Consider the following 15,083-nt stretch of genomic DNA (forward strand, 5'->3'; position numbering starts at 1 on the left):
TTTTTGTGGCTGGCTGCAGAATATTGTGGATTTATGGCGGAAGCTGCGTGGTAGAAAACCAATAAGCTCCCTCGTGTGGCTCAAAGGTGTAATGGAGATATAAATCTTTAATAAAAGACTATAGGAGAAATTCAGCTAATTGATTTAATGACCCAAATAAAATCTTCTGTGACCCTGCTGTGGGTCATGACCCACTCTTTGGCAATGGCTGACTTAGATTGCAACATGCCAAACATAATGACACATGTCCATCACAAGCACAAAGTGACTTCTGTTTGTTTACAGGGTCTGACCAACAGCCATGAAGGCTGAACTATGAATTCTAGGTTGTAAATAACCCTTATTTTCATTATCTATTATGTGTTTTAATGAATTAAATTAGTCTATAAAATGGCATAAAATAAAATATTGTTTTGTTTGAGTAACCATCCCATACCCAAAGATACACAGCTGAAATTATTAGTCAGTTAATTGATTTATACATTCTCTTCCTCCAGCTTCTTCTCCACTGTCAGGATTTTGCTTCTCTTCTCTGTTTTATATCATAGTAAGCTGAATATCTTCAGGGTATGCACCGTTAATAAATCAGGCAGGAGGAAGATGCAACAGACGGTTCTGGGAACTTGTGGCTGAACAATTTCGTGATCGATCACTGATGAAAGTAACTGTTAGTTGCAGCTTTATAAAACCTGTTCTGCTCACAATGATACAAAGAAAGAGAAAAGCAGCAAATCATCACATTGGAGAAGCTGGAATTTGCATATATTTGGCATTTTTACTTAATAAATGAATGATAATCGATTATCTAAATAGTTATTGATTAATATCCTGTCGATTGACTGATCATTTCAGCTCTATAGCAGACTAGAGCTGTTAATTTCAGCTTTTTTTCTTGGTTATATATTTATCCAATAAATCACAGAAACGACTGCTGCTCATCAGCTGTAGTGTGCTGAGCTTGTCAATGGCAGGTCTCCTGTGCCATTACAGTATCCCTAATACGTGGTACAGGCCAGAGAGTGAGGAGTTGAATAGCTCCGACTCCTCCGTGTCCCTGTTGTTTTGTTGTGACTGAGCGGGGATCGTTTGAAGGAAAAGAAAAACAGCTTTGCTTATCGACCGCTCGCGTCTATTAACGCGTTACGCGTAGGTTACCACAGGTTGGCCCACCGGCTCCGATCACTTCAGCGGGCGCTAAATCAAACGTTTCGCGTGTCACAGACAGTCAGTCACGACTTCTTCCCATCAGCGGAGTGAGTGGAGGCGAAGTAAAAAAAAAAAAAAACGTGGAGCAGCAAGCAACAGATGACTAGCAAAAACAAACTGAATGGCGCTTACAGCCAGTGCCCCTGTGGCACACGTCCGTAGGAGGTGATATGCAACGTTGTGAACCCCTGCGAGGGATATCAGAGCCCGCACTGCGAGCCATTAAACAGCCTTAAAGTGGAGAGTGTGTGTGTGTTGAAAGAAAACAAAGAGCCGACAGTGTTACCTTGGTCGCAGCGGAGGAGGATTCAGACATTATCTCCCGTCAACTTCTCTCCTTCTCCGTCTCCACTTTTCCGTTTTGTTGTTGTTGTTTTTAATTTTCTTCTCTCTTCTTTTATCTCCTCTCCTTCGCTATAGAAACCCGCACAGCGAGAGCAGCAGAAGCGGCAGCCCGACTGCTCGGCTTGTTACTGTGGGAGAAGTTGGTTTTTTTCTCTCTCATGTAGCCCGCTTTTTCTATTCTTTTCCCTTTTTTCTTTATTTCCTTTTTCTTTATTTTCTTTCTTTCTTTCTCTATCTGCTGGTCAGGTCCATAGCGCGGCTGTCGGTGCGAAAACTTCTTTTGTCTGCGAGTGTTTTCCCTTCACATGTCGGCAGCGCGCTGGTTAATAATCCCTTCCTGGAAGAGCGAGACTGAAGAGAGAGAGCGAGCTACGGACATCTCTCTCTCTCTCTCTCTCTCTCTCTCTCTCTCTCTCTCTCTCGCTCTCTCTCTCTCTCATTGATCTGGATGTGTGTAAAACTGCGAAATGACGTGAATTCCCAGCATTGAGCCTTGCCCCCTTTTAAAGGGAAACCCGAAGCAGGAAATCGCAGCAGGTCGCGTTGCAGACACACGGCTGCAGACTGACTGACTGACTGACTGTGACTGAGTGACAGACGGACGCTCCTGTCTGTTACGCTGCTTTTCTGTTTATTTACTTTTCAATCAAAGCTTAATGCGAAGGCGGTTACACAATGAGCTAAAACCGCGCCACGCTTTAATTAGACAGCACTCATTAAAGGACACACGGAGGAATATCAGTATATAGGATGTAAGGACTCCACAGGAGATTCACTGTTTGTTAATGAATCAATATATATTTTATAATTGATATAATATTTTTTTTCAGGGCCTTTTATTGCTCCAAAGCCAAATATTGTATAGTATGAAATGGTCACTGTAAGATCACTTTAACTTAATAAATGTCATATAAAACCCATAATACAAAAGGCATAGGCTATTAAAGAAACACCGTAAGACAAAAATAATAACAAAAATAAAATTGCATGAATAGTATATGAAACAAAAGCAAATACTAAATACTTCATTAAAAGAATATTTTGTTATCAAGTGAGTATAATTGAATGCATAAAGTTAAGCTGTACCGGTAATTTAAAATTGGGCTAAATATTGGCAGAATTATTTACTTGTTCATGAAGAGTGAATAGAGTATTAATGGATTATTAAAGGGGGACTGGACACACACACTGGACCTATCAGCTTCGTGAAAAAAAGACATGTAGACAGAGGCCGAGGTCCATGGACCAGCTGCAGAGCTTCAGCTGGGTCTGTGTCTGTGATCATACTGTGCAGTTTTTAGTATGCTGGGATTCAGATGTAACAGACCTGAATATCTGAATGAATACTACATCAGTAACATTAAAGCTGCACCAAGGAATGTTCTTACATTAGCAGTGAATTAAATGACTATGTGTGATGGGAACGCTGTTGCTCATAGTGAGAAACCCACAGAAAAATTTCCTCAGCTGTGCAGTCACTTTCAGCTCCACGGTACTTTTTAGCCTCTTTTAGCAGAGCGTTTTGATTTTATGGCTCTTATCTCTACTTTTTTTTGCTTCAGTCTCACTGTGCCCATCAACCTTGTTTTTCTTTGATGCAACAAGCGTGTAAAAGCTCTGATAAACCCACTGTACACTACCAGCCAAGCACAAATGATTATGCTGCTCAGTGTCTCGATGTGTACACAGGCAATCCACTTGTTTACTACTTATAAAAAAATATTAGTTGCTAATTGTCAGTGTTTTATTTACAGTTTGTAATGATAGTAGATAGACTTGCTGTACGATTAGTCCTTTGCACACAGTCCCCTCCATTGAAACAACTTCACTGGCACAAGTTTTCCTTAAAGACAATTACGGCACAGCATTAACTAGCCTGTCTCACAGTTGGATGACAAGTTGAAGTTAAAAAAAAAACAACATAATGTGTTTGATTAAGGTGTTTAAGGCCACCATGAGGCCACCGTGAGGTGTTTTCTTAATGGTAGCTGTGAGCAGTGTTCAGACATGTTGGTCCAAAGTTTCCCCTAGGTGTTCATTTGGGTTGAGATGTGGTCAGCCTCCAGATCAGACTCAACAGTAAATCTTTATTGTTTCACAGCTCGAAACAGAAAGAGAAAGAATTCTGTTCGAATGCTGTTCTTTCAGAGCAGTGAAACCTAAAGCTTCAGAATCTCTGGTGGCAGCAGATGGTGGAAGGAGTAAAAACTGACTTATGGAAAAATCACTTTCAACGTGTATATTCTCTTCAAGGAGAGGGAGGGGGACAGGAAGCAACAAGGCTGATGGGAGATGTGCTCCAAGTTAATGAGAAAATGCAGATGAGTGGAGTTGGGCAGTAGGTAAGTGGACTGGCATGTCTTATGTTATTTTACTTAGTTATTTATTTATAAGATTTATTCAGAGTGGATACAATTAGGTTTTTATTCTTATATGTGTAGTGTAATTTTTATTTTAGTTCTGTCTGAATTATCACAGTTCTGGGAATAAAACCATAAATGTATGGACGGTTTCACTGAAACACATAAAACTGTAGGCAGGACTCATTCTGTCTTTGAAGCTGGTAGGTGTTTTTTAGCTGGTGGGATTGACAGGTTACATTAATGGGATTACAGTAATCAGATTAAAAAAAGGTGACAAGTGCACACTTACACACACCTACTGTAAAAACACAATAATCAGACACTTTGAGAGAAAAGGGACAGCTAGCATTGAGATGAATGAATATAAATGAGTTTAACTGTACTTTTCTGATACTAAGGATTATAAAAAATATTAAATACTCTGTTCAGGGTTTAAATTATACAGCAAATTAACTGTGTGAATATAAAACATTTTTTGCAGTGTAATTTCATTTTAACATTTTAGTCCATTTCTACTTTTCTATAAAAGAAGATCCTATAAAATGACAAGAATAAAACTATTTATTCATATAAGACTATTTATATATATTGGCCTGCACTGTCTTTACAGTGAATTATGAATCTAAAGACAGTATGTCTAGTAATGGGACATATTTATAATGTCTTTAAAAGATGTCCCACTGTGTTCAGCTGTAAAGCAGAAGGGGAAGCTCCTCTGTCCCCCCCACAAACAACCCTTGTATGTAGTCATGTAACACGGTGACGCCCCCCAGCGGGGAGCGGCGGCGTTACAGCATCAATCCCAGCTACAGATAATTAAGTTTCGGTTTCCGATCTTCAGAAATGATACCAAACTTTGTCTCCTCCCTGGTGCCCGTCGCTGAGCGTGTTTTTCAGCTGTTGTCCTCCTCGGATCTGGAAGGGAAAGCACGGCGGAGAGCGTTAAAAAAATGCTGGAGTCAGAAATATTGAAGTTTATTTGCGCCAATCAAGGAGCAGTCAACACGGATGATCTGGTGTTTAATGTCTGCTGCGGCGATTCCACCAGCCTGTCGGAGATCATCTGTAACCAGGATAAATTTGCCCTGTGTTGTCGCAACGGGCAACCGAAGGTGGTGGCCAGGACCAAGCTGAAACTGTGCTGGCCCAGGGACTGTCAGGGGACGTGTGGGAAGCTACACCTGTGTAAAAACTTCCTTTTCAGCGGATCCTGCGCTTTCAGTCTCTTAAGGTAAATAGGTTTTGTTAAAGTCAGGTGAGTCAGCCTCAGGCCGGCCCGTGGTTACTGGCAGTTTAAGAAGCGCTTTGATTGTTGAGATTCAAAATATCAAAACTTTATATGTCTTTAAAGCTGCTTAATAAAGAATGAAACTGTCCGTGGTTTGTAGTTCTGAATGCGTCTAATTTAAAGGCCCTGACATCGCGGTGCGTTCAAGTACCGTTGGCAAAGCCTGACGTTGCATTTGAAAGTTTGATGCTGAAGAATAATTTAATAATAATTTAATAATTGGCTGGAGTGCGGTGGTATTTAGGACGTTTTAGGGTTTTTAGCGTCAATGTTAGAATAAAACTATTTAAGAAATAGCCTGACATTAAAGGAAAAACACCTTTCTGGCAAAATGACACGTCTGATTTTGCTGCCATGTTTGTAAGCTAAATGCAAAGCTACTCCCAGGATGCTGATGCTAGGTTAGCCTAGCTTAGCACAACGACTGCAAACAAAGGGAAACAGCTAGCCTTTGTCTAGAGGTACCAAAAATTCACTCTCCAGCTCCTCTAAAGCTCATATACACTTTATGTGTGCTGTTAGAAAGTTATCCATACACAAACCAAAACCAAAGGGTAAAAACAATACATGGAGTTTCATATGAACTCCATTCTTCAATAAGTTAGGCAGTGACAGCAGGTGAGATGTGATGATAAAATAAGTTAGGACTTTATTGATACCACAGCGGGGAAATTTACTTGTTAGGCGCCTCACAAGAAAAACAGGAAGAAAAGATAAAGTGCAGAAAACAAGAAGAGTGCACACAATCAAGTAGCAAAAAAAAAAAAAAAAGCTCACACTTGTGATGTAATGGTGACCTTCAGCCTTCTCAGCCTGTTAGTGTCGATAAGCTTTGCATGAGTCAGGAAAACAGACACACTTATACATGTTCAGTAGCTCCCACTATCCACATTTGTTTAAAGATGATATTGTATAGTTTGCGTTGTGTTTGACTACCATTTGCTTTTCAGGTTTTACTTAACACTAATATAACAGCTTTCAGACTCACTGTCAACCATTTGTTCAAGTTTATATCCTTTAGGTTAATTTAAATATGCCATTTTTATAAAAAAAAAGAAAATCATGCAGCAATTTCTCCTTTTCCTCAGCAACTGTAAATTAACAGTCAGACTCGTGACTTTGCTATGTGTGTTGTGTTTTGTGATGACAGGAGAGGATGCAACTTCTCCCATGAGCTGAACTCTGACCACAATAATGTGATACTGAGAAAACATGACCTGGAGAATCTGAGCAGGACAGAGCTGTGCACACTGCTGCTGCAGAGCGACAACACGCTCCTGCCTCCTGTAAGTCTGACAACGTGGTCTGATCAGTACACAAAGTGGATCAGAACTGAAAATAATTTCCTTTGTTTAGAATCTCTAACCCTGCTTTGATTGTAACCACCTTTTCTCTTTGTCTTATCCTCCCTGTCCCAGATATGTCATGATTACAACAATGGTGACGGGGAGTTCGGCCGGTGTCAGAATGGAGATGGTTGCAAGAGACTGCACATCTGTGAGGGGTACCTGAATGGTGACTGCAGCTGCCCCAAGACCCATGATTTTTGGGCTCCACAGCCGTTGAAAAGCCTAAAGGAGAAAGGCGTGCCTGACAACCTCGTTTTCACCTTGAAGGCCGTTTACACAAATAAAGAGACTTTATGGGTCTCTGGCAACAGAGGTGGTAGGGGCAACAAGGGAAACCATCAAAAGCAGCAACTAAACCTTTCTACGAGTGATGCCAGTGCTAATGCCGCCTTTACATTTGTGAGCAGTGACAGTGGTCTGATTTTAACACAGGAGTGGTACAGAGGGAGAGGTGGTCAACAGGGCAACAGGGGCAAAAGGGGCAAAAGGGGAGGCAGAAGAAAAAAAGAAAACCAGGGCAACCTTCTAAGCGGGCAAAGCTGTTCCACCTGTGACATCCATAGTGCTGTTGATTCTTCTTCCAGCGACAGTGATACGAGCAGCGACGATGGTCAGAACAGAAAACAAACACAGAAGCCGAACAGAACCTCAGCAGCTGCCACAGGGAGAGGTGGTAACCAGGGCAACTGGGGCAACCATCAGCAGCTGAAAAAAGGCCGTTCCACTAATGACATAAGTGATCTTCTCAGCAACAAACACGCAAACAGCAATGATGGGCCAAACAGAAGACAACGACAAAGGCCTGTTAGAGGTAAACTACGCCAACTCCAAAAGCTTTCATGGAGGATAAATTAAAACTGTTGTCTAAAAGAACTTTGTATTATGTACAAAGAACAAAACAAAACTTCATGGTCTCTTTGTTTGTGTCGTTTAGATAAAACTGAGATTTGCATGTATTTCATCAAAGGAAGCTGTAAACATGAGGGTGAGTTTTCACTGATGAATCATAGATCATCATGCAAAACAAAGTAATAATGACTGAATTTTCCAGTACTTGAGCGTGATCGTCTCATCCGTTTGACCTGGTGTCACTGTCACTTTGTTTTTATGATCGATGTGTCCCCAGATAAGTGTTTTAAAGCTCATGACAAGATGCCGTACAGGTGGCAGGTCAAACAGGGTGATCAGTGGAACGCCTTGCCTGATAACGAGACGATCGAGAAGGACTACTGTGATCCCAAAAACACATACAGGTATTCTCAACTGACATTCAGTGGGACTGTAGTTTTGTAATTCAGGGAAGATGTTATTGTTAAACTCTGCCATGTCAAAGTGTGAACTTAAACCACTCATTTCCAAACTTGTAGTCAGTGTAGTTTGGCCTGAAAATCAGAGCACTTACAGGGATGCTCCAGTTGTTTGGTGCTGTATTTCCATAAAGTTGGGGGGCTCACAACTTTTATGCTGTGCCTGTAAGACAAAGGAATGGGTTTTCACATAGTCACAGAAAATAACACAAATCCAAATACTGATCTGATGTTTCAGCTAAGTAATGTATAGTGTAAACCAACAGACCACTTGCTTTTAACATGATTTGTCTTTCGTGTCTTTAGTAGCAGCACCCCACCTGTTTATTTTGACACGATGACCAGTGGACTGAACCAAGTACGACGACTCTCTACCGTTAACTCTTTGGTTGAGCCGACCTTCATCCACACCACCGAATGGGTTTGGTACTGGGAGGATGAGTTCGGGAAGTGGAACATGTACACTTCATCTGTGAGTAACTGGAGTCAAGACCACATTATACATCCACACAAAATCTAACCAAAATGCCAGCAGCGCTTCAGCATTCATTACACTTCAGTAGTTTTGTTTTTCTATTTCCTGCATTCTATTTAATACTGCTCCGATTGATCTTTTTATAGAAGGATCAGAGTTTGAAGTCATAGCTCAGTCAAGTTGTGTAAAAATTTTGTGTTTAATCAGTGAAACAATTATAAGTAGATGTAGTTGTGTGTTAGAAAACAGTGGAGCAGCATGGGAAAAATAGCTGCAGCAACCAACAGTTTCAGTGAAGATATGCACACTGACAACATGCCTCGCCAAGCAAAGCCAGTGCAGCTGATTTGGGCTAAAAATGGCCACTTTACTTCTGTCTATGACATTTTCCAGGCGTACTACAGCTCTAAATGCTGCCGTGGTGACGACTCCGTTTAAGCTCACTCTGAGAAATTTTGCTCATGATGAGAAAGAAGTGAGGCTGTCTGAAATTAAAGTGTGATATTAGTCCTCTGATGCAATACTCAGTTATCTGAGCTACACTGGCTGTGGTCCATGTGGACTCTGACAGTCCACAGAGTCACGATGACTGTAAAGGACAGAAAGGACAGAAATTTGAAAACACCACGACTGAACTTCCCTCTTCATCCTTCCCACACATGGTCAACTAAACCCGTGCTGAACTGACGACATGTGTTTACATAACCCTGCAGTTCTTTATATTCTGTTTTATCCGTTTCATGTTTATAGCAGACATTTCTTCTTTCCCTTCTGTATTGTGTTGCTTAAGCTGCTTCCCAAACAGCTCATCAGTAAGTTTTAATCTTATATTTTATGGTTCTACATCCTCACAAAAAAATCAAAAGAGGCAGAGAGGCTTCCACGCTGCCTGAGCTGTGTGCACGTGCTGTGTGGCTGCGTCTCTGAGGAAAGGGATTAGCAGCAATGGAGATTGTAACCAGATTACGAAAATTTGAATATGTCATGCTCACATTGGACTGTTGAATGAAATAGCGACATTTTGAAGCATTTGGTTTCTATAAGACTTACGTTTTGTCCCCCAGGTTTACTCTTCCTTAAAGAACCAATCCAGTCACTGACGATTATCACTGATATAAACTTTCATAAATTTCATATCAAGCAGTATCCATCACCACTCTAAAATAAGAAGTTTTGTGTTTTTTTTTCTTTAATAATCTCTGCATACTAAACCCAGGTGGTTCCCGACTGGTTGTCTACCAGTTTAGATATATTTTGAGGTAAACACAGACTTATTTGTCTCGGTTTCCAGACCAGTGGACACAAAGCAGCAGACATCGGCAGCGCTCAGCTGGAACAGAAGTTCCTGGACAATGACAAAGATGTTGTGGAGTTCACAGCTGGTTCACAGTCATACTCACTCAGTTTCCAGGGTAAATAAAGATTATGCAAATGATTTTCACATTTCTAAAATATTAAGGTGCTATTATAATGTCTCTTTTCTTTTTTTCTTTTCTCAGACATGATACAAACAAACAAGCATTATGGCACTAAGAGGCTTGTGAGAAGACGGCCCCAGTTTGTCTCTGCGGCGGATGTCAAAACAAAGAGAGTGAGGTGTGATATAAATAAATAAATATAAATATGTTGGTGCCTTTTCCCCATTTTTAAGACCTTTCATCTGTATGGACTAAAACTAACTGCCTAACCTTTGTTTGATTTTTGTCTTCAGACGACCTATGGGTCAACCAAATTTCTGCACCATACCAGACCACTGGGATAAGTCACAGATTCCTGAAACAGGATGCAAGGTATTGTGAGTGCACTGCACTTTTAAACTGCATAAATAAACAACATACCTTTCTACTGTTTCAGCTAATATTCATACCAGGGCTTAGAAGGTATGTGAATGTACATTCTGTTAAATATTTATAGAAAAACAAGGGACTGCTACAAGTATTAGATCCACATCATCATTTTCATGGTGTCCGTATCTACTCATTGTTTGTCTTCTGGGTTTGAGTTTCTGAAAAAAGGAGGAAAAAAAAAGTCAATGCAGTGTCGTTTGGTAGCAACCTGGAAGCCAGAGTGTTTCCAACATTACCGTAAAAATAAGACACTGAGACATTTCAATCCGCAGCTGTCTGTACATTATTATAATGTATACAGCATAAATTAATGTAGACAGTGTGCTGTCCTGGCAAAATGTTAATGTGTTGTCCTGTACTAAAAGGAAATGAAATGAAAGTCCAGTATTCACTGTTGCTCTGTTTTTGGTCTCTACCAGTTCCTGAGGGAAATATTTGGCTCTTTAGCTGCAAAATGCTCTGCCATGTTCCAACACCCAGCTAGCTGCTACCTGTGTCTGTGTGAGAGCTGTGAGAGTGAATTAAAACAGTGAAGGTGTGAGCTGAACAGCTAAACAATGAGCTGAAACTCCATATAAAGCTCTGCAAAGCTGCTCTGAGGAGTTGCTGAGTTGCTCTCACAGTGTTATTTGATATGCTGTTTTTATGAAAATATCCAAGCTGCTGCTGCTGCTGTGAATTTGTTTTGCCTACAGGAGGTACAGGTTCGACGGGAACTGCACTGTGGCTTGGTTTCAGGAATTTCACATGAGTGACATTGTGTGTCCTGTTGTTAGATTTCTCAGTGGATTTCCCCTCTCAGACAGCAGCTTCCTTCCATTGCTCTTGTTTGTTACCAAAATGAACTTGGAGACATGATAATTATTTATGAAAATCAGTCGATATGAGATCTTATTTTGTCTGAGCTTCTTCATTGCTAAGTACCGGTTCCCATCATACACTATATGGTAATTATCACCTATCAAATTTGCCATACCAACTTAAAAGGTGATGATATGTCAGTGTTGTGTTCACAGCGTGCTTCCGCTGCCTACAATTGGCCAAATAATCAGTTATTGCAGACGATTATGCCTGAAAAATGTTTTACGAAAAGATTTTTTGAGATCATTTTCATTTTTAGCCTGGGAAAAATAATGACTTTGCTCTGTGGTGTTTGTTTTCCAGCGAGTCTTCCTCCAACCCTCCTCAGACGAATATAAGGAGATTGAAGCTCTTTTCCGTCAAACCATGAGAGGCTTTGACATCATCAGAATGGAGAGGATACAGAACAAAGCTCTTTGGGAAGTCTTTCAGTGGTACGTGTGGGATTTTCATGTGTTTGGTCCAGAAACGTACCATTCAAACACCAACCCGTCTAATATGTTTTGAGTTTTAATTGTATCATCTTAACTAAATTGTCGTGGTATCTTTTCTGGTAACCACTGCTGTCTAGTTGTTAAAGAGAGACATAGGAGCAGTGAAACGTCCTCGCTTGATTTACATTTCCTGGTTTCTTTCTTCCTAAATAAAGGCAGAAGAATCTGATGAAGAACAAGAATTCTGGACGCAACGCAACAGAAAAAAGGCTTTTCCATGGCACTGACTCTAACCACGTAGATGCTATCTGCCTCACCAACTTTGACTGGAGAATCTGTGGAACTCATGGAACTGCTTTTGGCAAAGGTGAGATGAAGAAGTAAAAATTCTGGGCTACTTACTGATTTGATGAAGAAAGATGTGCAGCTGTATGAAATTAAAAAGCAAATTTACTTCAAGGGGATGAATGAGACAGTGGTCCGGTGTGATTGGCTCTGGTTGGTCACGGCACCTCTCAGGACAATGGACCTCAGTTTGCTATGTGGTGCTCAAAATGCCAAATTACATTTTTCTATCTATCTATATAAATTATAGATCTATCCGTCTATGTATCTTCCAGTCTGTTAGCTGAAATGATTTGCTGAACAATCAGTAAGATTGAACTGAACTGATAAAACTGTTTTGATAATCAATTGTTGATCAAGTAAAAATGTGGACACAGTGACAGTTGTAATCACTAAATTCCACAGCTTTAAGTATTTGTGCTTACACTGATAGTATATCTAACGTCTTTGGGTTAAACATCTTGGGCAATGGGAAATTATGCTTGTGAAAAATAGATTTTTTTCTGACATTTTATTGGCCAAACAAGTCATTCTTTATTCAAGAAAATAATTTGCAGCCCTGATCATTGTTTGAATCAGCAGCCTTAGCATGTTTCCACATACAGTATAATGACATGTTTTCTCACAGTAATCCAAAAATTTGAAAATTTTCTGTATCCACACCCAGGGAGTTACTTTGCCCGGGATGCCAACTACTCCCACAGCTACACTGGTGACTCTGATGTCAAGTCCATGTTCGTCTCACAGGTACTGGTGGGAGACTTCACCAGGGGCTCCTCTCACTACTGCCGACCTCCTTCCAAGGACGGTGGGGACGTAAACTTCTACGACAGCTGTGTAGATGATGTTATAAACCCTTCTATCTTTGTTGTATTTGAGAAGCACCAGATCTACCCTGAGTACCTGCTGCAGTACAAAACCTTGCACCCTCTTGTTGCTTTATATGGTGCTTCGTCAGCACCAGCACCTAAACCAGTAGCAGCACCTAGACCGGTTACCAGACCCGGCAGGCTAACTGCCCAGCATAGCGCAACAGTTCGGCAACGTGCCACAGTCTCACACCAACCCAGCCTGTCAGTTTATCAACCCAGCACACCCTCATACCAACCCACCACACCAGTTCAACCCACCACAACAGTTCAGCGCAGCACACCAGTTCAACCCAGCACACCCTCATACCAGCCCAGCACACCAGTTCAACCCACTACAACAGTTCAGCGCAGCACACCCTCATACCAACCCACCACACCAGTTCAACCCACCACAACAGTTCAGCGCAGCACACCAGTTCAACCCAGCACACCCTCATACCAACCCACCACACCAGTTCAACCCACCACAACAGTTCAGCGCAGCACATCCTCATACCAACCCAGCACACCGGTTCAACCTACCACACCTTCATATCAACCCAGCAGCTTTTATTACCAAGCCAGCACAGGCACTTACAATTACCAACCCATCAGAACATCTAACCAACCCAAGCAATCCTCTGCATCTTCCTCACCAAGCCCAAAAGCAAAGAAGAGCTCTGATACCTGTGTCATTGCTTAGGTGCAAAGGTAAAGTGTTTTGTTTGGTTTTTTTTTGGTTTTTTTTTTGAGTGGATAATATCTGCACTAATAGGAATCATTATTATTGGCATTTGAAGGAGCTTGACAGAGCTCACGCAAAATGCTTTGGATAATTTGGTGAATAGATTAAATATAGTAAAATCCATTAAAGGAAGATGACACAATAAGATGGTGTAATAAAAAAAAAGCACCAGTCAAATTTTAAACAATTTGCAAACGTGATAGAAATATGGCATTGTGTTTCATGTATTCATTTATGGAAGGTGACTGTCTCCTAGGTTAATTCAATGCATGGATGCTCAGGTCACATGCTACATCATGACTGAATTCACTTTGTAGTTTTTTTTTATTTCCTGCATTTCCACTCACATACATGTGACTTTGATTTGAACCAGTCGAATTAGTCAGTTAGAAGAAGCATCAGTTGGCTTAACGTATCACAAACGTGCAGTTATGAGAAATTTGCTCAGGAAATTTTATACATCACACACATTTAAATACTCATTCTGAATATTTGTAATATAGAATACATCATATTTAGTTATTATTGCGCAAAGAGGTGCTGCTGCACGTTGCCCCAACCAGCAGAGGGTGACAAAATCATGTCAGCGTACCACAATAATCTGTAAAATGAATGGCTGCATTAACAAAATATAAACCTTTTTTTTTGTTTTGTTTTGCACTGTGTGTAATTATTGATTTTGTTTAAATCACCACCTGCAGATTTTGTGTTGATTCATTTGCTGAACATTATGATTCTACTACAACTCAAAATATTAACTTGGTTTAAATTGGACTGTTAAACGCTAATGAAAATAAATGTAGTATTCCTGTTAACTGCATACAGAAACAAAGTTTTGTTTTCAGATTCACGTTATTTCACAGTGTCGGTTTCTGTTGTAACTGTGTTTCTCTCTCTTTCTCTCTCTATCTCTCTCTCCTGCTCTCTCTCTCTCTCTCTCTCTCTCTCTCTCTCTCTCTCTCTCTCTCTGTCTCCTAAGTGAATTGAAAAAGCCACCAGCGGTTGTGTTGGGCCTCTTAGTGAAATGAGGCAGGGCATGAAAAATGATCAATATGGCTGCCAGTGCTTCCTGTGACATTAGACATTAGGCCTGCAAATCATCCCCCCATCCCCTCAACACACACACATATACATACACTAGAAACCACCTCCTGTTGAGTTTCCTGACGACCTGCAGTGTGAATGTGAATATGTTTGCATGTTAAGATGGGATTTCACTATAATTATGCACCCTGATTTCTTCCACCGGCGATGACTTGACTCTGTGATTTATACTATTGAATAATAAGACAATATGATTTATACTACTGTATACAGGTTTAATTAGTTCTAAACTTGCAGGCATTTATTTATTTCGTGATGTACTGCTGTTTTGTACTATGTGCAGGCTTTTTGCCAAATTACAAGATCATCAAACCTCAATCTTGGTGTTGTATGATCTGTGCAAATTTACATAGTGCTAACAGAAATAAATCACTGGAAAAAACTGCTTTGGTTTGGACTAAAGAAAATGTGAGAGTCGAAGCTGTAGTAAAACTGACAGGATGCTAATCGCCAAATACCAAAGGTCAGAGAGACGAGGTTAGTGACTACTTGGTGAACATAGTGTTTAGCAGCTGAAGAAGCAGAGATTGGTGGAGACACCATCAGTTAAGTGGAGGTTAAAT

General features: G+C 40.6%; 2 protein-coding genes across 4 annotated transcripts in view; one reads left to right on the plus strand and one right to left on the minus strand.

Moving 5' to 3' along the window:
- Positions 1-1,950, minus strand: part of etv6 (ETS variant transcription factor 6) — a 28,004-nt gene extending 26,054 nt beyond the window's left edge. For 2 of the 3 annotated variants that reach the window (XM_041030463.1, XM_041030461.1), the window contains exon 1: positions 1,493-1,950. Coding sequence is in view for 2 of the 3 variants with exons in the window: in XM_041030461.1 (XP_040886395.1) it covers positions 1,493-1,522 (30 nt within the window). In the remaining variant the exon portion in view is untranslated. The remainder of the gene's footprint in view (positions 1-1,492) is intronic. The other variant, XM_041030462.1, reaches the window with a different exon arrangement.
- A 1,829-nt stretch (positions 1,951-3,779) lies between these two features.
- On the plus strand, positions 3,780-14,899 carry si:ch73-252i11.1 (uncharacterized protein LOC553517 homolog). The gene is made up of 13 exons (XM_041030460.1): positions 3,780-3,893; positions 4,756-5,145; positions 6,353-6,488; positions 6,621-7,362; positions 7,486-7,536; positions 7,678-7,804; positions 8,165-8,330; positions 9,625-9,745; positions 9,833-9,929; positions 10,045-10,123; positions 11,345-11,475; positions 11,691-11,842; positions 12,488-14,899. The coding sequence occupies exons 2-13, from the start codon at positions 4,865-4,867 to the stop codon at positions 13,372-13,374; spliced, it is 2,970 nt and encodes a 989-aa protein (XP_040886394.1). The 5' UTR covers positions 3,780-3,893; positions 4,756-4,864; the 3' UTR covers positions 13,375-14,899.
- Positions 14,900-15,083: the final 184 nt, after the last annotated feature.

This window comes from Toxotes jaculatrix, chromosome 22 (assembly GCF_017976425.1).
Source record: "Toxotes jaculatrix isolate fToxJac2 chromosome 22, fToxJac2.pri, whole genome shotgun sequence".
Taxonomy (NCBI): Eukaryota; Metazoa; Chordata; class Actinopteri; family Toxotidae; genus Toxotes; species Toxotes jaculatrix.

Coding starts and splice junctions, on each gene's coding strand:
- si:ch73-252i11.1 (XM_041030460.1), top strand. CDS start 4,865: ATGCTGGAGTCAGAAATATTGAAGTTTATTTGCGCCAATCAAGGAGCA. Junction 6,489..6,620: donor ACAACACGCTCCTGCCTCCT/GTAAGTCTGACA, acceptor TCCCTGTCCCAG/ATATGTCATGATTACAACAA. Junction 7,537..7,677: donor AGGAAGCTGTAAACATGAGG/GTGAGTTTTCAC, acceptor ATGTGTCCCCAG/ATAAGTGTTTTAAAGCTCAT.